This window comes from Synchiropus splendidus, chromosome 6 (genome assembly GCF_027744825.2).
Source record: "Synchiropus splendidus isolate RoL2022-P1 chromosome 6, RoL_Sspl_1.0, whole genome shotgun sequence".
In the NCBI taxonomy this organism is placed as follows: domain Eukaryota; kingdom Metazoa; phylum Chordata; class Actinopteri; order Syngnathiformes; family Callionymidae; genus Synchiropus; species Synchiropus splendidus.
This window is the reverse complement of record NC_071339.1, coordinates 11,309,340-11,331,672: the sequence shown is the minus strand read 5'-3', so window position 1 is coordinate 11,331,672 and position 22,333 is coordinate 11,309,340. Positions and strand designations below refer to the sequence as shown.

Here is a 22,333-nt window from a genome sequence, read left to right as displayed (position 1 = left end):
CTGACTGAAAACTTTTTAAAATCATCTTGAAAAGCAGAGTAAGACAACACTTATGGTGAATTAAGCCATCCAGACTTTTCTGGATTGTCTTTTTAATGCTTGTGCCGGAAGAAACGGTACTGATGTTCTGTTCTGTTTCCTCTTGGAAGTCGATAATGAAATGCACACCACGACACCATGGTCACTGCGGCATTCACGTATGTGCCAACAGCTGACGTGATACAGTCAGGCTTTGTCCAACTGTGTCCTATTGTGGACAGGGACCATCCTCACTGGGGATTCTCAGGAATAGTTAGTTTTGGTTCTTATCAGTTTCTTTCTGTGAAGTCTGACACTAATTGATGCCGTTGCTGCGTGTTCTCGATCACAGTTATGGAGGAGTTTGAGCGGAGAGTTTGGAGATCCCAAACGGTCATAAAGCTTCGGTATATTTGCAGAGACGACGCAGTTTTAGGACGACTGAACCCCTTTGACATCATGGTCTGAGATGAGAGTGTGTTTGGTCAGTGACAGTGGACAACCCTGATAGTTGGTAGAGCTAACTGAGCTAACTGTTGTTGTGGTCAGACTGTTGTTTTTACAGTGAAGTAGCAAAGTGCCCCCAGTCAGTCACCTGGGGAAGCATGTGTAGGGTCCTGCACCGATGATAGTCAGCAGAACTGGACTACAGTGAACGCATCATTTTACATATTATGTTGTTGTTATATCATTGTTATTCAAATAGGACTGTTTGAGTGCAATATATTAAAATGAAATACATGAATGTTGATGATTTAAATGGCTCACATGGACCAATAGAGACCACAGTTTAAAAGAACTGGATCTCTCTTCAGGCTTCACAGGGTTCATTTCAGTTCCAGATCAGACCGCACGATTCCTTCCTGTTTATCTGTTGCTAAATCCACTTTTTAACTGCAAATGAATCGATAAGAGAATCGCTAAGGAACCGTATTGTTAGGCAGAATCGACAGTGGTATCGGAATTGTTTCAATCATATGAATTCCCATCCCCTGTCCATCCTGACATTTCCTGCATTTTTATCAAGATCGCTGTATATCCCTTTGATTTGTTGCTTTCCATTGCCTGATATTAGGTCCAATATATTAATACAGTATGTCAAATTAACATTGTGACTCTACATTCACACAGCAGAGATTGTCCTGAAAAAAAAAATCATAGTGAGGTAACAGTTTTGAAGCTTAGATATAAAGGTAAAACTCAAGGAACCCCAAAGGTTATGAGGTTACCTTGCTTCAGAAGAATACAACCTCAACATTGCCATAGATGATTGATTTGACGTATGATTTCAGAAGTTTGACAGCCAGGTACTAGAGAGTGAGTTGTGAAGACTGGAATCCTACCCTGCTGATATCTTGCTGTAGTGCATGTATGCTGCGACAATGACTCCAGTCCTCCCTCTGTGACCCTGCCACACAATGAGAAATGGTGAGGAATCATCTGAGAACGTATCTGAAGCTAAGTATCCAAGTATCTAAACTCACCTTGCAGTGGAGGACTACAACATTCAGAGGGTCTGACACCAGCCAGCTCTCCATGGCCTTACACACGGAGCAGATTCTGTCCAGAGGCGGAGCATGAAGGTCAGGCCAGCCGAAGTCCTGCACCTTACACACGCCAAACAAGAAGCTGGTTATTACCCTGAATAGGTCATGTGATAGAGGAACGTGTAATGGAATTGGAACCTTTTGATTCAATCTGGTGATGTCATGCCTCTTCTCGGATAAGTTCAAGAGCTGGAAACACCAAAAATACACAACGTCATGAAGAGCAATCACTTCATTCAGCCAAACGTTTATCGGAAAGTGTTCAGCTGTATTGATCATTTAGCATCTATCTTGCCTCCATGAACATCAACATGAAGGTTAGCGTGCGCGCTGCTTCCGTCAATGGACTCTGAGCTGCACAGATGTTGCAACCTCTGCACTCGATGGGGCTAGAAGCAGCACTAGACAGATGGATGGAAGTCCCACCTCCACAGAGCACATTTAAAAATAGACCATGTTCAAATGCTACTCCAGAACAAACAATACAAGCTTCTGTATCGACCCTTCCTCAAAAGAGACAGATGTCTTCGCAACACTCACCAGGAACTTGTCTTGATGCTTTGATTTCAGCATTGACGACACTTCCTGTATGTCCCTATGATATTGTTCTTCCTCCAGCTCCGGCAGGAAGAAGACTGAGATGATCCTCTCGGTGATATATGTCAGGTCGAAGTCATAGTGGCGCTCCATCACGTTCTCCATCACTTGTTCCTCGCTCCTGCTTCTGAGCCACAGGAGAGTGAGAGTCAGCGGGGCTGGTTTTGGCAAAACTTCCTCTCCGTTTGTTTACCTACCTGGGCATGGAGCCTCTTTTCCTCAGTGATCCGGTTTTCGTGGAGGTCTGCAGGGAACCAATAGGGGAGATGTTATTCTGTGTTTTGTTGCGCGGCTTGAAACAAACAGAAAAATGCATCACCTGATCTGGAATCAAGGCACAGGCGGGCGACACCTGAAAGACACAGAGCGAGGGGTCAACCCAGGTCGCACTGATGCAGTGCAACAGAAGGGGAGTGAAGCAACATACGGCAAGTCATGTGTTTGCTTTAATGATCTTGGTTTCGCTCCAGTGGCACAGATGAGAAAACTCAGTGAGATGTTGGTGAGAATCACCGCGGCACACGCTGTGTGAAGCAGCTGTTTGGAGCAAAGCCCATCGAGCGTATTTGGATTGATCATCGCTCACTAGACTCCAACACTCTGGTGTAACTTCCTTGTTGAGTGAATCCCAAGTTAAAGATGAATTCAGTGGTGCAGAATACAACCCAGACCTTGGCTCTGCATGTTTCCCTTGTAAATCTGAAAAGTGTGCACAAAATGACCTTTGCACCTTATAAGTGTGATGACTGACAGCTGAGCTGACCTCTGTGGATTATGACTGACAGGTGCTGACAGGTGCCGGCCAGCAGGTTAACAAGTCAGGTCACCATAACAGAAACTGGAACGCTCTTGTTGACTTGAAACAAACTGGTCAGAATGAAAATTCTAAAATAAAAAATTGTTGCATAAAACAGCAGCAGAATCCAAGGAGCTATTTGTAGTTGAGAACATGCGACTTTGATGTGCCACTGGCAACAACCACCGACGTAGCACGGGTGCGCCAGAAGCGGTAGATTCAACTGTACCTCTTCCTCCTTTTACTTTCTTAAAGGTGACATCAGTCTGTTCCTGTGTAAGTCTGTGTTCAGTTTTTCTTTCCAAGGTGTAACAGCCATCACTGACATCAACTCATTTGGTCTTGAAATATTGTAATTACATTGTAGAAAACATCATTTAAAAATCACCCTTTGGGATGAACTCTTCTCTATAAGTGGGTGTGTAATGATGGTAGCTAAACGTTGGTGGTTTCCAGGAGAAAACACATGTAAACACTGGAGTAGACTGGAATAGTACCTGGAGGTAAAAACCACTGACACGGAGGAAGAAGAGACCAGCGTCAACAGGAAGCAATTTGTAAGAGGACGTCAGAGCAGGTCAGTCAGACACAAACATCCCGAGTGAACGCTCACTCTGGTGCGGCTGTGAGCTTCAGGGTCTCCATAATGCATGTGGGCTGCTCAGTGGGGCTGCTGGGAGCTGCGCCATCTGGTTCAGTTTGTCTTGTTCATCAGTTGAGTTTTACTGAGGCGCCACTGACAACAACCAATCGCACCCCGAGGAACCGACTGACAGCTTGACTGCGAACACGCTTCGTTCCGTGGCTGTTCAGTCGCATCTCTGCCTTCTCATATTTGATTTAGAACCACGGCTGCCAAACTTTACTCTTGTAAATATGGAACTGCCGCGTGTCCCTGGAGATGGAGATCAGTAATGACAAGAGGAACTGGCGGCCCCCGCTCTACTCATTAACACTCTATTTCTGTTTACTTTGTGGGGACAATTCTGCCTCAGATCAAGTTGCAAAAATGCTGCGCTCATTTGAGGGGCAATTCTTTATAAACATGCGCTAGACTGAGGTATTTTAAGTGTCCTTCAAGTGCCGTGATGGCAAAGATATCTGGCAAATACAGTCACAGCAGCTGCATGAGAGTGGCATAACCTGTAGCTATCGCTACAGTGGTCAAGAAGCTGGTATGTGTTTTGTTCATATATTTTTCTTTCTCACATTTTTCTTGACAACCATTGAGGTTCATGGATACCTTTAATAAACAGGGTGGGATGCTCCGCACCAGATCCAGGCCAAAGAGTCGGCCGCTACCTGGAATCTGGAGCCATATTTTGCCCGGGTGTGGCCCAGATCAGTACTGTATAGGGGCTGTATGTTCACTTGATTTTACTACTCACAGACAGAGCTAGTCCAAATTCTGTTTCGGATCCCTGCTGGATGTCGCCCATTGTTCAAGCTGCATGTAGCCCGGATCCGGAACAAATCACAGAGAACATCTGGCCCTGATACATTTTGCCATCAAGGGTGTGAGGAGGTAGGATCCCTGACAGCAAAATGTACCCGACCCGGGATGTACTCAGCAATCCAGTCCAGATCTGGACTACATGCTGTTTGAACAATGTTCGGATCCGTTTGCCTGATTCAAAGCGGATCTGCGCAAAATATAACACCCAGACTCCAGATAGCAGCGTGACCCGCCCTAGATATCCACCTGGTAGGTCCATCCCGGATCTGCTGCGAAGGCAATTGGTGTCTGTGATTCCTATGTGGATATGAGTGGATCAGCATGGTTTTAACTGGGATGTTACAACACTGGTTACTACTATTCCCGAAAGAAGGCGAAAACCTGTAGATAATGAACACATGTACAAATGATGTTTGGTGCATCTTTCTGTCTCTCGCTCACTGTTTGAGGCAGCTTTCATGTCGACATGCTTTCCCTTATGACTCTGGTGGAAAGTGAACTGCAGAAGATGTTGACTTTTGACAAGGCGCTCCCTTCCCAGCTGATGCATGGAAGCGTCACGCTCTCAAGAACTGCACCCCAGCGCAGGATCCGGAGGTCCATTTATCGTCTTTAATAATAGATATATCTTGGCTATTGGAGCAGAGATAACCACCACAACATTTTATACTGCTGCCGTCATTCACAGTACCATACTTCTTTTACTTCTTTTTCAGGTGGAGCGGTGTAGAAACAAGATGGACTTCATGATGTACTTTGCAATTTAAACATTTGTTTCAACAACTAGAAGCAGAATGGCAGGTTAATTCCAGAGCTGTTTAATCCGTATCAACTGCGGCCTCACATCTCTTGTGGTTTTGACTGACAGATAATCCCGCTCCACACCACTGGGACCCGTGCACTGACAGCAAGGTTTCCACTGTCATGTTTGGAATCATCACTCTCCTCCTGGGAGGAGAAAACCAAACACACAGCTGCTGAGTCATGGAGGAACACAAGCATGACACGCAGCCACTTTTCCTCAGTTTGGATCTGACAACATCAGCGGGAGAAGTGAGTAAAGCAGGCAAAAATAATCGCAGCTTATTTCTAATTCCACGGTCTCACTGACAAAATAAACACGCGCCACTGAGGGCTTATGGGAGTGGCTGTGACGTAACCAGGGTCCTATTAAACTTTGACTCTGGCTGTTTCTTCTCTCATTATCGCTCTGCCTCTCAGCCACATTCTCTCATCTTTGATCCCTGGTTTCTTCACTTCCTACCCCCCGCAGTCCGTCACTCCCCTCAGCCTCACTCTGCTTCAGCTACCACACACTCAGCCCCTCTCTTCCAAGCCTCAGGACCGGATGCATTCATCCTTTCCCCGGGATTAAAAAAAAAAAAAAAGTGATGGATATTTAGAGCAGAGCAACAGACCAGTTCTGTCGAGAGTGGAACTATGGGCTCTGACGTGGTGGATGCAGAGGGACGACAGCTGAACATGCCTTCCTACCACACATAAAGATCAGACAGACTTCTCAGAGCTATTTTGATAAACTTCTTAATTTAGATCCTCAGATCACTTAAAGGCTTGTTTCATCTCATTTGAGGGTGGGTCGGGATCTTTTTTTTTTTTTTTTTTTTTACTGTCCTGCAGCAGTGAGGTCCTCTCTGTATCTAATCATGTCCAGTGTTTTGGTATTTATGGCGTCAATCAGACATATTGAATCTTTGCCAATCATTCCACCATCTCAACTGGCTTACATAAACGTGGACTGCAAGAACATAGATGCCTGACCAGGCTTTTGCTGTTGCTATCATGATGGGAAACAAACATCACGTCAAATGCAAGGCATCATTTGATGTCGCTTTTATTTTCTATTAATCTCAATAGCAGCTGAGAGGAGAAAATCCAACCTGGAAAAGGATGGGAAGAGATAAACATGACTTGGGAGCTCAAAGATCCAGCACTGAGTTGGATCTTTTAGGTGAATAACCCCCCATGTTTTGCTCAACCTTGGATTGTCGTCAGTGTCGGACATGAGTAGAACAAATAAGGACCAAGATCAGCGCAGGAAAGCTATCAGAGACCTATTGTTTTCATGGCACAATTTTTCTAATGTTTGAATACATCACAATGTTTAAGAGAGTATTCACACATTATTGTGTGTATTCAGACACACCTAGGCGTTTAGCTTTTAAGGAGCCATTTGTAATTTCATGAAGTGACCCTTGGTCATTTATAGCACAACTATTGAATGAGTCGCAGGTGGCTTCATGTGTAGTGAGGTCATCGCTCTTCCTTCTGCCTGTGCGTGACTGAGCAGTAAGCAGCCTTAAAACATCAGTGCACTTCACATCAAAGACCAAAATGAGAGGCAACGTTTGCCAGACATAGCTTTAAATCCTTATTTTGAACAATGAACATTTGAAAACAACTTGAGTTAAGGGGTAATACGAGGGGATGGCGTCCCTGTAAACCTTCCCCATCCCTGCTTTCCATCCCTCCCATTTTTATAGTAAATATTCGAAATATAATGAAACAATCTTTAAGAACACGAATCAACACGAATGGTCCTCTTTTATGGCTCCAACAACCTTACCAAATAAACCATCACGACGTTTTGTTCGGTAAACCAGGGAGTGCTAGGACCGATTCTGTAAGGCTGAAAACGCCTTCACTGACACACATTTTTCCCTGGTAATATCCATAAAAGACTCTTATGAGCGTAATTGTCAGATGATTCTGGTTAGGAGAATCATCTTGGAGCAATATCAAAAAGAAAGGAATGACAAAAATAATGAATAAAGAAAAAAATAAGGAATGAAATAACCCAATGATTCTTTGTTCGGCAGACCAGGAAGTAGAACAGACTTTGCAAATGACCTGGTGACAGACCTCTTCTTTTGCAGATTTAAATCTTTGGCTTGTGGTAGATTGCCATCATATCATTAATGTCACGTTTCTCTGGCTCATTAAAACATTAAAAAAAAAAACCCTCTGAACCTCTGCACCACTAGGGGGCAATGTGTGTGTGTCCCATCGTGTCAGTGATGTAGCACCCTTCATCCCCCTGGAAATTTTTTACAGCTCGACTACTGTTCGCAACAATTGCCATGTATTCTTCTGCTCTTTTTAGTTTACTATTTACAAGACTACAATCACTCGAGCACTCAACCTGCCGATTCATCGCCAAAATTGTCAGTTAGTTGTAGTTCTAATCATGAGTGATGGGCCGAAGAGGCTTCATGAAACAGTGTTTTCATTTTTAGCCGCTAGGTGACGTTCTACATTTAAAAATGACATGAGATTTCATTGATATGGTTGTACAAATCCAAAGATTTTACTGCAGCGAGTGCCCTCTAGTGGGATCTGAAAATGAGGGCAGTGTTTCATGAAGCCTCAGCAGCGCATCCCTACTACTTACTATTGTGAAAGCTCAGGAGGAGTGTGTAGCCGTGGTGCGTGCCGCATATACAAAACATACTCTGAACATGAATGTTTAATTCAGTTGGAAAACAACTCATGGTTGTCTGCTCAAATCCATCCTTTGTCGGCTCCACTCGGCAACTAAGTCGGGCTGCTGCAGCCGTACGTGGAGCTTCAATGGTCTCCTGAAGTCCCCCCAGTCCATTTGAACCTTCCTATTGATGTGACTGACCACCACTGGCTGGATGGTACTATATCAATCAAAACTAAGCAGATTAACACCCAAAACTCTTCTGAACTGCACCGGCTTGAAAAACTGGCGGCACCATTCCACGAAACGTTTCATCCTCTTAATCCCAATCAATTCATGAATAAATCGGGCTGGAACATTAGCAGAGCAGCTGCTGCACATTGTTACCATCTGCGTGTCACTGTGCCACATTAGGAGCCATCACTGGCAGACAGGACTGCTGTTGATCTCTGAAGAAGTGCCATTCTCCTCTTCACATTTGGCCACCGACAGACAGATGGACGTCACATGCTTCACTGCATGAACTTCCTACAAACCTGCTCACTTCAAACATCTCCACAGATAAGTGCTGAAATGAGGATGCATGTATCCTTTAGCTGGTCATTTAACTGCTCTTTTGGAAGTGCTAGGTCCAGTTACCGGAAAATAATCAAAATGAGTTGGAAATAAAGGCAATGTGGTTTTGTTTTACCTCCAAATGAGCAGCTCCAGTGTTCCCTCTCCCCTCTGAGCGGTCCTGTCTGCAGACTGTGATGCACGGCTCTCCTCTCTTTCTCTCACACAAACTCTCTGCTCAGTCTCTCTCAACAACTCTCTCTGGCTCCCTCCCTCTGGCTGTAACACACTCGCACACACCCCCACTGAGCCAGCAGTTCTGCCAACATCGCTCCTCGTTCTCTCACTGCCTGGGTCATACACAGGCGCACAGACAGTAGAGCATGTCGACTGTGTTCCCCTCACACGTGTTCTCTCACACACGTCAGACAATCGGCGGCCCAGCCTGCTTTAGAGAGCACCGTCCTTCCAAAGCTCGCAGATGGAAAACACACTGTTTTGAAGAGCAAAATAGATTTTTTGATTGGTCTCTGGATCGAGAATCTAAATGGAGGGAAACCAAAGACTTCTCTGCTGATATTTTCAGCAGCAGCACACAGAGTTGTCTGAACAAATCTGGGGAGAAGTGAAATGTGTTTTATTAGAGATATCCACCATACGCAAAGCTTCTCCTAAAATCCACCCACTCCAAGTACTAATACTTGATGGCATGTACAGGAGAAAATAGCTGTGTGGTCTCGGGAAACAAAGCTTACCATGGGCACACAGCAAATGCTGCACATCATTTCACTCCACTGCGTGAGAATTGCTACACTGCAGGATTGATAAAGAAGCTTCGGCTCATGTCTGTGATGAGCTTAGTTTGCTTTTTTTTCCGTGTACCATGGGCTTAAATATTTTGTTATTTCAGCTCAAATCTTTTTCATGAGTTTTACCTCTATCATCTAGTACAAAATCATGAACCAGTCTTTATGACTTTCTGTGGTGCTGAGTATCAAGTGAGATCGTCTCTCATCTGACTGCATGGTGTCTGTGCCACTAGTCTCACATTCATGTGTCTTGAGTACAATACGATTCAAAATCCTCAAACCTTACAATTGGCACTTCAGTTTAATCGAGCCATGTCCCACATGAGGGGTCCTCTCAACTCCAAATCGACCGAAAAATGGCAGCGCTGCATGGCAACATGAGTGATACATTTTTGATTTGGATCTCTTGCGATAAGTCAGAATCGAGTCTGCTACATAAACCACGCTGCCAAATATGGAAAATAGACTCAACATTATTTGATGTTATGTCTTTTTAAAACAGCAACCGCTGATGAACACTCCATCTCTGAGAGAGAATTTTAAAGTCTGGCTCTTTCTTTCTAGCAGATTGGAGGACATTTCAACTGCAAAAACAAAAACAAATCAAACAAACAAACTGAGCTCTTTTTTCCCCAATTTTCTGGCGTGCATTCATCTCTCAGTAGTTCTCATCTGCACGCCGTCATCTGAGTAGCTTGGTGTGCGGTTATCATGGGGCTATTTCTGCGATAACACACACACACCATCTAAACCAAGGGCAAAACATACAGTATTAAACACACACAAGCCATATAGCAGTATATATTTCCCTGAAGGCAAATGAAGGTACTGCACACAGTCGAGACGACAAGCTGTCAGACAGGATTTCAGATGGACACTAAAACAGTCTGAAAACAACAGTGACGTTTTCCAGCGAAAGAAGTATGACTAAAAGCAATGCACTCTCTGTAAAAGGATGTTGTTGTCCATACGGTCCACACAACACAGTGTCTCCTCAGATCGACTGGAAAGAGCGACCTTGGATCCAGGTTCTGCTTCACATGTGAACATCCTCAGTAACAGATTACGTGCTGAGTGTGACCAGCTGCCGCTCACTGCACCGATCACTCACTGGCAAGCATCTGTGGCACTCTCGCTATTCGCTATATTTACCGCAACTCCAATCCAGATTGATCAACGTCCCATGATGAGCACTTTGGTCTGCGGCGCCTGTCTCTCCTGAAGAGCTGTTTTTGGCCATTGCCGTGGTGACCGAGAGACCAGTGTGACAGAAATACAAAAATAAAAAAATACTTAATCACCCTGTAGTGTAACAGCTGGTGGAGGAGAAATATAGTGCATGTGTGTGTGTGTGTGTGTGTGTGTGTGGGAGGGGGTCTCAGGTCATGCAACCATAGCCTTATGTCATCGACTGCACCGTCTTCATAGTCTTGACACAACATATTCAAACTCCAACCGTAGTTTCAGGCATGTACTAGTACTTTGTGGAATGCAAAACCAGCAAATTATTCAATGCTGACAGTTAAGTGCAGTACCTCAGATAGTATTTTGCATCTCTGCTAACTGTGCCCTTTAGCCATGCCAGCGCTTGGTGATGTTTTTTGGCTTTCAAGACAAAACCCTGCTGACCTTCTTGTAATGAACAAAACAAAGAGCTGCAGAGCAAATGTCACGGTTCCTCTTACTTCTCTTTTAAGACTGTTTTGTCATTGAAACTAAGACATTTATGAACCATGTCTGTGTGTTAAGTTACAGTTATTATTTTCTTTGAAACACTATTTCTAAAGATTCACTCCTCAGGAAAAATTAAAATTATGGACAGGTAAGTCAAAAGTTCAAGGAGAGAGCTACTGGAAATGGACGTCCTAGAAGTGGGGGCAAAATGGCAGATGATGATGGGGATAAGCCAAGTGATATAGCCTCTGAGAAGTGTGGGTACCCCAGGGATGATAGTTCAAGAGTCAAGACCTTCTCTGAGACCTAGGGCGACAGGCCTATTAAATATTCTAAGTGAAATATAACCATTTTTCACATCGATAAATATTGATCCTATCTCATGAGTCCCTCTTTAGTGAGACTTTTTGTCCACTTCAGGCCACCGTAGATCAAGCTACTGGCGCTCCCTGCTGGAGCAGCTGAAATAAATGGTGAATATGTCTCTTTTACATGTGATGGTCCGTGGGAGTCATAGCACCAGTTTGCTTTTGCTGCTGCTCTTTATTTCTTTTTCTCTCTCACAAGTGGATGTGCGGATCTGCGTGTATCGGATGCTTAAAGATGATGTGTTCAGGAATGTTGGAATTTTCTTGACAACTGAAAATAACTGGGTTATGATGGCAAACAGGATTTGTGTGTGGCAGGGACACAACGTCCAAAATGTCCTCCATAAACTGAGGCCGATGTCTGAGACACGTGGTCATTGTAGCCTGGATAAACTGGAGGGTCTCCAATCTACTGTTCAATGATCCATCTACTTGGAACCACAAAAATAATGAGTGTAAATGATGAATGTATTTGTGTAATGTCCATTAATGGCTGAAACCCTTTGAAGGTCCTCCATGACAAGAGTTCCCAATGCTACGTTAACACATGACTGAGCTACTCTTAGCAACCTGCTTGGTTGCTGCGGTGGGGGAGGCCTTCTATGACCAGACATTTAGGTCATCGCACACGGTTCACCCACTTCACACTCGCATCATATTTACGTTGCCACCCAAGAGCGGCAACAGCGACAAGCTTTGTTGAATAGGAAAGGAATGTTTCATTTCTCTGAGGGCTTTACCTTCGTTTCACACATCTTGTGAACAGCAACTCTGCATTCTGTAAAAAAAAGAACAGTACAAGTTCAGGTTAGGGCTGGTCAGACCTGCTGACTCGGCGGAAATGAAGACCCACCTTTGCAGAAAGAGCCCGGGTTGATGATGTCCTGTTGGCACACATCACACGCACGACCTTTCTTAAAGTTCTTCCTGGTGAATGTGTGGCTGCCTGCCTTTGCAAGCTGCAAGCAGAGTGCTGGTGGTTAGACTGTAAAACGGTTCCTCATGAATCTCCTCTCAAAACAAATGCTGAGGAACATCTCAGCGCCTCAACACGTCCTGTTGTCATGTAGCCTGACCTAATTCTGTCTTGGTCTGCCGGCAGATGCGGTGAGACGATAAACATAATGTGTGCATCCGCTGAATTTGTTTGGCTTTTTTTTTCTCTGCTTTTGTTGTTCTAAATTAATTTATGCGTTCACAGTATCAGTCTGATTCATCTATTGCTTTGAGGTATTTGCCAACTCTGCATTTTAATGCTGCTGACCCATTCAGTCAGGAGGAATATCATCAGGCAGAACCCACTCAAGCAATCCACTTCGAGCAGCACACAACTCTCAACAGGTCTGTTTCAAGTACAAATCAAAAATAAATTGAATTTAATCTTAGTGAATATATATTAAAAGACATTTAAACATGACATACTGAAATACACAACAGTTAAACTATAGTTTAAATGAATATAAGTCAACCGGTTGAGCCTTCACATTACATGTGAGCACCAGATCATGGTCATAGCTAGTTTGTTTAAAAAGTGCCTCACTAGCAGAGTTCTGCTACAGATACATGACTCGAGTTGATGGGGGACACGAGAGGATGGCACCCCTCCAAAAAATGATCTCCCCCTCCCCACAAAAAACTGCCATCCCCCACTTCTACCTGCTTTATACAGTAAATGCTGGAAATATAATGAAGCACTCTTCAAGCCAAAAACAGAATAAACCCTACCCAACAAACAAAGCTGTACATGTCAGCCAATCACAACGCGTCGCTCGACAAACCAGGAAGCGGCGGCACAGTTTCTGTGTGGTGAGAACTCCTTCATTGATGCACATTTTTCTCTGGTAACTGAATAAAAGTACCTTCAGAGGAGCGTAACTGCTGAGGAGTCGCTTCTGGCTTTGGAGCGATATTAAATCTATAATCATGAATTTTCCTACTGACTTGACGGAAGCTTATTTATAGCTATAATGAAGAAATGGAATTTTGACGCTCGAAAACACCTTGAGCTGCACTCTAACTTTTCCTAAAGACCCATCTGCTGTGAGTCATAATTCCTTGAGTTTTTATAATCATCCTAGTGAATAAGTCATGGTGAGCGTTTATGGAAGAGCGGCGACGCCCTTCAGCATGTGACGCGCATTAAAGCGTCCAGTGTTTTCTTCAGCTGGGAGAAAGAGGCGGCTGGAAACATGGGGAGCGGCCTGCTGTTCTCACATCAGTCGCTGGGTGTTTGAGGGAGGGCCGTGGTGCATACCTGCACACACGTCTCTCGCTGTTCATGACCTTGGAAAAACACCAAGTTTTCCCCACAGAGGTATCATTTAGCTGTGGCGCGTTCGTGGTCAAGCTCTCACAAACACGCGACTGTCCCAACACGGCGATTTGGAGGCACAAACCAACTCATTCACTTAAGAGTGATGCATTATTAATCTCTTGAGTGAAATGTGTGCATGCTGAATCCTTTATAAATCTAAATTTAGAATCCCTTTGTTACATAAATGCAGAGGAAATTATATTTACTGCCAGATTCGTAACCGCCATATGCTTCCTGTCATGAACTCAGTTTAATAATTCAGTCATAACTGACGTTGAACCCAGAAATACAGGGGGGTTATAATGTATGTAAAAATACAGTGCTGACTTTTTAAAGAAGGAAGCAAGGAGGTGACTGATGAACCTGGCAGGAGAGGGCAAAGCAGGATCAGCGCTGCATTGTAAATTTCATTATGTAAGCTGGAATTTTGGCTGTTGAATCAATACGACTTATGCAATGGTTCACTGTGACTCACAACTGATCGTGATCTACTGTGCATGAAAACAGAAAACAGCATCTAAACATCAATGTGGAAGATGAATATTAAAATAACCCTGTCTTCAACAAACAACTGTCCCCGAAAATAATAACAACGGAGACATCAGTCGTCTATAGCATCTGCCATCAACAAGGTTGAATTAGAAATATCTTAAAACATTCAAGTATAAAGTTGTAACTTATTTTCATTTCTATTTCTGACTGGACTTTTAGAATGTTTTTATACAAATGGAAGTTGTGTGAATGATTTCATTAGCATTTTTTGGTTACTATTTTTTAAATGTAGACATAAAATAATACATTTTTTTTATTTTCTTGTCACATATTTTTTCTTGTTTTGATTATAGGTGCTTTTTATCCTCAGGAATCAAATCTCCCAAGTGAATAGAGTAGCTATGCATCATAACAGGAATGTATAATGAGTTAAAGTTTTCAAAATGGCCGCCTCACTCCAAACAGTCTTTAATAGTGACAGTTCTGGGAAATTCCCAGCTCTGCCCCGAAGATGACGTTGCCTAATGTATTTCCCAGTCAGATTGTGGGAGAATTCTCAACACCCCAACTTTGCAATCCAAGATGGCTGCTCAGAGTGTCAACTGCAAGGATACCGTATAGAGGGTTTTCACGGCGTGTCATCAAACCCGGAAGCTGTTCCGATCGTGAAAAACATTTGGAATTTTATCGACTTCCAAAAGTTATGACAAATCAAGGAGAACAATGCCAGAAGTTGTCGGAAGAAAGGAGTCGCTTGTGGTTCGCGAAGCTGAACCAGGACCTTTGTGGCAAAACTGTGGATAACATCCGAATATTGTGCTCATTAAAGAAATAAAAAGTTTAGCCTAAATGACTGTTAATTACAATACAATGTTACTTTGCATTGTATTGTCGTGGAAGAGAGTACACAGAACTTTTATCAGAACATGTTTATTGATGCCAACCCACAGACGTTCCCTTAAAAAGCTGTATCTCTCTCTCACACACACACTCAAAATATTTAAATACATCACATTCTCATATAAGGTGCAAATGTCATCCATGACTCGGTATAACAGTTCCCTGACCCGTCCGCACACCATCTGGTTATACGCCTCCGAACTCCGGTGACAGTTCAGGTCCTTGGCGGTGGATGGAATAGGCGAAAAACAGGTAATTGACGGTATCAGGATAGGTCACCGACAGCAGACTGCCCGGAACGTCGTTCACCCACGACAATGGAGCCAACTCGTACGGGTCTGCACCACCAATAAAGCTCAACTTTTCCCAGTGTCGCGCTTTTTCATATTCATATTAAGTCCCTCTCTGTATGTCCTGTCACTCCCAACTCGTTTCGACGTTTTTTTTTTTGCGTTTTTCCATTGCACTCCATTCACAGTCTATGGGGATGTTTACAAAGAGTATCTCCAACATGGCGGCTTCCGGGTTGGATGGCGCGGTGATGACGCGCCGTGAAAACCCTCTATAATACTGCGTGTATTCGACTTTCTAAATTGGTTGAACACAGCATATTGTTTGACACATTTCAATGCAGGTGTTTCTGTAGTGTGAGTGTTTTCCGATGGTAACCGGAAGGCTCGCTCCGACTTCCCACTTCCGAGGTAACTTGGACTCGGAACTGGAAAATTCCATGCCCCGCCCACAAGATGACATTACCTGAAGGTGGGAGAATCCTCACCACCCCGAGTTCGGCATCCAAGATGGCCTCCCCAAATGTAAACAGGATGTAGAAGTTGAGAAACTATGGAATACACCAACGGACACCAATATATTCCGACGCGAGATGCAGAGGTTCCCTGTATGGAACACAGGTGGACTCGACAGGACTGCGAGGCTGGTAGCTTCCAGCAGCACCACAGAGCTAACTGTAGCTGTTCGACTGTTTGGAGTCTGCTGCAGTCAAATGTTGAAAGGTACTGAAGTGGCGACAGAGACAGGGCTGAGATCCTCACCTGTCCATTCCAAGCTAAACATGAACCACAATCGTTGAAGTTGAAATTGAAAGGCTAATCCTGCCCTGACAGGTGCTGCACGTGACCCACGTCCAAAGTGCACGAGGGGACCGGGTTCTGCTCGGATGGCTGTGTGTGCGTCCGTGTGTTGAGCCGTCACCGCGTCTGTCGCGCCGCATGGGTAAACAGCGCCGCCCGCTGGTGAGGTGGTAGTACTGCGGCTCCCTTGTAAAGCGCACGTTATGTTTAGAGACTACAAGTTTGTCATTTATGAATGAATGCTTCTAATATTCAATACAATACAATATATTAATTTAAGAAGATTTGCACACGAAAAACACAAAACTGTGATCACGTGATCTAAGTGAGAGTTCGCTTTTAAATTTCGAAATATCAAACAAATAACCACAGCACGGGTTTTAAACGACCAAATAATCTTATGTGCAAACCGAAAATATCCTTATAAAAAGTAATACCATAATACATTTGGGGAGAATTGATAAAAAAACAACTTGTTTTTTAAGAATAAAGAAAGGACTGTTTTCTCCTTCAGGGAACAGGGGCTGGTGCCACACCATAATAATAACGATGAACTTTTTAAGTTAATAAAAAAATAATTATTAATTGAAATAAAAATAATATCTGGGCACAATATAATAATGTACATATATTTTTCCTACTGCTGTTTAACAAAAAATAAATATGGCAACAAATATTGGAAAGTGTACAGTATATACATTTTTATAGTGTAGGAAAAAAAGGAAATTAATACCTCATATGATGATAAAATACCTATTATCATTGTTTAAAATGCAATTGAATTGTATTGAAACAAAAACAAAACAGATTTATGAAAACAAACACATTTGTGAATCCTACAGACCATAATATTACTGATCTCCTGGATAAAGACAGACTGTGGGGGCCATGTTTTGCCCAGGTCTGGTCTGTAGAGTATGAAGCTTGCTGCATGACTCCATCAAAATAAACACTGATTTATGGATATGACGACTTGCATAAGTGTTCAGAATAAGTGCATTATTTCTCTCTTGAATTTCTTTGAGTGTATTGCGCCCAGGCTTTAAGCAGGTTTACACCGCACCCATCGATGTCACTCTGAAAGCACGTCCAAAACTTGCAGCGTCAGGTTAAAGAGATCACTCTCAGATCTGATACTGGGGGATCATGTGACCAGACGGTCCGGCGCAGCCTGACAGCAAGAGTCTGTGCTCAGGATTCACAGAAGAATTAAACATATTTGCACGCACCGTAAGTGTAAAACGCATTTGTCTGTGGCAGTGTTTATTTACAGTGTCACTCTGCTGGTGATGACACACACGAGAGGGGGGTCGCTGGGAGGTAGGTGGGGGTCAGACATGCTCTCACACACTGGAAGGGACAGGAGCAGGTGGCAAGCCAGAGGTATTCTCGAGTTCTTCAGGGGTATTTATAACGGCGTGTGTCTGCGTGAGCGGGGGCAATCACCTTCAAACATCCACGGGAATTCTGAAAATAGGTGTGGGAACGCGTGTGTGGGTGAGAGAGCCACAACACAACAAACTTCAAACAGAAAAAAAAAACACCCAGCATGTGAATGTAAGGCCCATTTCTGGCCCCTCCACCCACTCAGCTGGGACGATGTCATCATGATCTGGCAGCGTGGCGGCGCTCTTGCACATAATTGCTGAGTGAAATTTGAATCCCCGTGTGACCTGCGTAATGTTTTTCTTTCATTAATAAGCCTGTCCAGTTGAATCCCACAATGCTCTTCACTCTGAGTTCCGGAGAACAGCGAAACGGCGATGACCAAACAGATGGCTGCTGCGTGACGATGTGTCGTCCACGCCGCAGAGACGCACAACATGCCTCGCTATGATTTACTGTGACATCTGAGAACACACACGCATTCTGCCGTGGAGCCTTCCTGTTCAACCTTTTTTATTTTGGTCTTCATAAACCCCTATGGAGGCTCTCACAGGGAATGTTCCTAAAGCCACATGTGTTCCTAAATAGAGGCAGAAGACCCGCAGACGGATGGTCTGAGCTGGCGGTAACTTACACCACTTCCTCTTGACCTTTGACCCCCGAGGATATGATCGATTGCGTGTCTCGCATGTGACCTTTTGTCACCATTTAGGATGAGCAAGAAACGACTTCTCGCGGAAGGGAATTGAACTCACAACTTCAGAAGGAAGGACTGACCTCAGCGAGTTGCAGGATTTCAGGGAGAACCTCGGGGTCTTCTGCCATCAAAGTGTGGGCTCCATGGTTTTTAATCCGCCTGCTGTGAACACACCCCATGGTCCAGTCTCTTCCCGTCGGTTCCAGATGATGATCGGTTCTCCGCTCCTCTCAGTGCTCCATTCTCTGAAGAGCCTCCGTGTGCTCTCTCGGGGGGCCACTCCCGCACGCCCCTCTTCCCCAGCTACTCCTCGCACCTCCTCGCTGACACGCTTCTAAATGCCCCTCGGATGACTTTTCACATTGGCCTCTCGTCTTACAAACTTCCCTTTTCCGCTCTCAGAAGTGCCACCAAGCTTCTCTCCCCCTCTTCTCTTACATCACCCTCGTCGTCCCCTTCGACATGCACCCACCTAACTTGCCAATTCCTCCTCTCGACTTCTCCACAGCCCTCAAACGTCTCTCTCCCTCCTGCTGCACGCACACCCTCAGCCTTCTTCTCTCACTCCATCAGGCTCCTCTGACTGCCCTCAGCATGGGGGAAAAAGGGGCAGCTGTTTTGGTTGTTGATGTCAGAGCCTTCCCCTTTGGTTTGGCTCCACTTCAGCCTCTCTCCCTCTCCTCTCTCCTCGGGGGGGGAGTGATTAGACACAACTTCTTTCTATCACGTCATTGCTCTCCAGAACATTCTGGAGATTCCTCTTCAGCCATGTGAGACACTTGATAGGATTTATAGGAAAAGATTCTGGGGCCTCAATTCCACATGAAATCCTTTGAAATCACTACCAAGAATCACCATCACAAGATGGAGGACATGTTAAAGGATATCAAGACAGTGGGGCTATTTAGTCAAGTTGGCTTTTTCCTAGTCTTATAGTAGCAAGAGGAGTTACGAATGGATACAAAGGTGGTGTTGTGCTGTATGGCTGCAGTGGTCAGTACCTACCGAGGACAGAAAAGTCAGGACTTTTGAATTCAAACTGCATGTTTCGGGGATGTTTCGCTACACAATGGCCAGGGTTTCCACTACTCTGAATTTGAAAATTTGAAATTCTTATAAAATTGAAATTCTTATACAAATACTTTTTACTACTAGTTTAAATAAGGTTACATAAAAACTTAAATATAGCCACCATCGTGATTTGTTGTGCTGTTGTCAAACTGATGCAAAAGAAACAATATTTTGTTGTTTAAATATATATATATATATATATATATATATATATATATATATATATATATACACAAATTGAATTAAAAACGAGTTTACTCCCATTTTTAATGACATTTTAATGCCTTAAAACAGCTGCATGTTCCCTTTTGAGCCTATTCACTTCCTGCAGTAATGGATCACATGGACCACTGAGCTACATATTGCCAGAATTATAGCTAAAAAAAGTTGCCATGGTGTTCAGAATGTAACCTTTAGAGTAGTGATGGGCTGCTGAGGCTTCATGAAACAGTGTCCTCAATGTCAGATGCCACTAGATGGCACTCTCTGCTGTAACATCTTTTGATCTGTACAATCACATTGATGAAATCTCACATCATTCAAGTAGAGCGCCACCTACTGGGCTCTGAAAATGAGGACTCTGTTTCATGAGGCCTCATCATCCCATCACTACTTCGCTGGTGGATCATGCTACTGCGCTTTCTTCTTTATCCTAAAGTTAAGATGGATGGAGAGGACCTGACCATAAAACGAAGAGCCATCTTAGTGTGGCATCATCAATGCATTGAAGGTGTGTACAAAAGGAAACATGACACCCCAAAATCCACTTCAATTTCTGAGTTATTTCCTCACTTTTTGAGATTTACTTCTCCCTCCATTAGCCCTTTTCCAAACCCTGAACGGTCCAAATACGCAGCTGTGAGACGCTGCACTGTACTTCCACTCACCAACATTAATGTCCTGCTTATTTCCTCAGCGCTCTCCAGTGACAATGTCCGGCTCTGTGCTTCCATCACCACATTCCTGCCTCCGACGCACACACACACGCACCACTGTGCTGCGGAGGTTTCGGGGCGAAGAGGAGGCAAGGAAATCCAACAATACGCCCTCTATAAAACTGCGGAGGAGTTCAGCGGCATCAGGCGGAACTAGAAGTGAAGCACTCAAGTGGGTCAGAAGAGAGACTTCCGGTCCCACCACAGGCCCAAACCATTTTGCTTGTAGGAGCAAGACAAGCGAGACCCTGCGGAGTGGACCAGCTGCTGACCCACCTGGGACCGGGGGCTGGGAGAGGGCAGACGGACGTGAGCTCTAAACCGACTGTAAAACTTTTATGGAGAAGATGAAGGCACGCTGGTGCCAGTGTTGTATCAAGGATCCGCATAAAGGTCCTGAATACAAGCCTTTCAGCGACTTCTCACTCACTCTGTGTCTCTTTGGAGGCGAACAGTTGGTGGAGACGCAGCTCAGACTTCCCGATGTCCCCCGACTGCATGTCCTTGGACTCGCTTCTTGCTTTTTCTTCCTGATCATACATGCTAAACCAAAGGTCTGAATGATCTGGAATCTGGAAGGATGAAGACTAACTTGCCTCTCACACGATCAGGAAATGTAACTGGACCTCCTCCGCTCCCGAAGGGAAGGACACTCGCTCCCATTTTCAGTTATATCTTTCAGACATGTTCAGTCACCGTTGAGAACTCTTCATCCACTGGTGGCAGGTAAATAAAGTCATTCTGCATCTGATTCCTCAAGATTCTATTGGGGGCCCCATTCTATTTCCCCACTACCTCCTGGTAGGATCACCCAGCCTCCCTGACACCACGGTCCAAGAACACAACTCCACAGCCTGAAAAAAACATTCTGAATCTTGAATGAACGAATGAACCTTCATTTTTGTGACTTATAAAACAATCGGGAAATGTGTAATTGTGTTTTGTGATTATACTGTAATAGAATTATTATATATTTTGTGATATATTTCATTGTATTTAATATTGTCATAATAAATCCTAAATAAAGGAGAATCTTTTTAAGTGGTGAATATCAACAGAAAAGAAGATGGAAATATGTTTTGCATCTTACACTACACTTATAAGCAAATGTATTAGAGAAAATCCAGCACAATGTCCATCGCCAGCCATGAAAAAACCCTAATACCACACCTGTGCTCAGGCTCTCACTGAGCTGAACACAAATTCTGTGTATTGAATTGAAGGCTCAGTATTCAGCACTTGAGTTCTCACGTCTCTCGGGCTCATGTTAAGACCAGCGTGAGTCATTACACTCCGCAGGATCCGACCCAGCTGCCACCAAGCGCCTGGTTGTCAGCGGGGGGTCTGACTCAGGAGGCAATACTGAGGGGTCCAGTCTCAGGACCACACAAGCGGAGGGCTCAGGTAGAGGATTATGGCTGCCGCGCATGAAAGCAATGGGCATGATGGTTGGGAAGCCTGGGAGTGGGGAACATGAAGCAGGATTCGGCTGTGAAACAGGATTTCTGAACGTCAGAAGGGTCAGAAACACTGATCCATTGGTACTTTGTGATCACCATTTCTCTTTGCACTGATGTCATGGCAGTAGCTCATTGATTTTTTTTATGTCTATATTTTCTAAAATATTCTGAATGATATTTCACATCCAAAGAGGAGCTTCATCAACATGCATGCATGAATATTCCACACAAAATACCCACTCCAGGTCACTAGTAAGCAAAATAAATTGTTGTCTACGATGATGTCAATGTTTATCATTTAAAGGTAGTTTTTTCACTGCTTTAATTCCCTTTCACGTGAAAACTATAACTAGTGATGAGTGGATAAGGTTTCATGACAATGCTCATGAAAGTGTCCTGGTTTTCAGAGGCCATCAGATGACGCTGTCCGCCGTACAATGTTGAACATTCAATGAACCCGATATATCAAGAGGTCTGGTGATCTCTGAAAAGTAGGGCACCCTTTTGTCAATCCTGCAGATCCTGTATCATGATACCTCACCTACCTGTCACTACATGGACCCATTTTTCCCAGGAGGCTGGAGGTAGTGGATTTGTTAAATACACAAGTAGAATATCACCAGATTCACATATGCATTATGAAAACATTAAAAAAAAGTTTCAACCTTTCCATTTGAAGTAAAACTGAGCACGAATTACGGCAAACACAGAGATCAACAATCACG

At 44.0% G+C, this 22,333-nt stretch overlaps 1 protein-coding gene across 5 annotated transcripts in view; it reads right to left on the bottom strand.

Annotated features, from left to right (window-relative positions):
• Positions 1-18,698, bottom strand: part of LOC128760929 (tensin-2-like) — a 28,294-nt gene extending 9,596 nt beyond the window's left edge. For 2 of the 5 annotated variants that reach the window (XM_053868681.1, XM_053868683.1), the window contains exons 1-9: positions 18,223-18,698; positions 12,116-12,221; positions 12,003-12,040; positions 2,482-2,514; positions 2,360-2,406; positions 2,106-2,289; positions 1,704-1,754; positions 1,503-1,625; positions 1,362-1,426 (exon numbers count right to left, since the gene is read on the bottom strand). In XM_053868681.1, coding sequence (XP_053724656.1) covers positions 1,362-1,426; positions 1,503-1,625; positions 1,704-1,754; positions 2,106-2,289; positions 2,360-2,406; positions 2,482-2,514; positions 12,003-12,040; positions 12,116-12,221; positions 18,223-18,321 — 746 coding nt within the window. In that variant the 5' untranslated portion in view covers positions 18,322-18,698. Of the gene's footprint in view, positions 1-1,361; positions 1,427-1,502; positions 1,626-1,703; positions 1,755-2,105; positions 2,290-2,359; positions 2,407-2,481; positions 2,515-8,547; positions 8,715-12,002; positions 12,041-12,115; positions 12,222-18,222 lie in introns of those variants that run through there. The other 3 variants (XM_053868682.1, XM_053868684.1, XM_053868685.1) reach the window with 3 other exon arrangements.
• Positions 18,699-22,333: the final 3,635 nt, after the last annotated feature.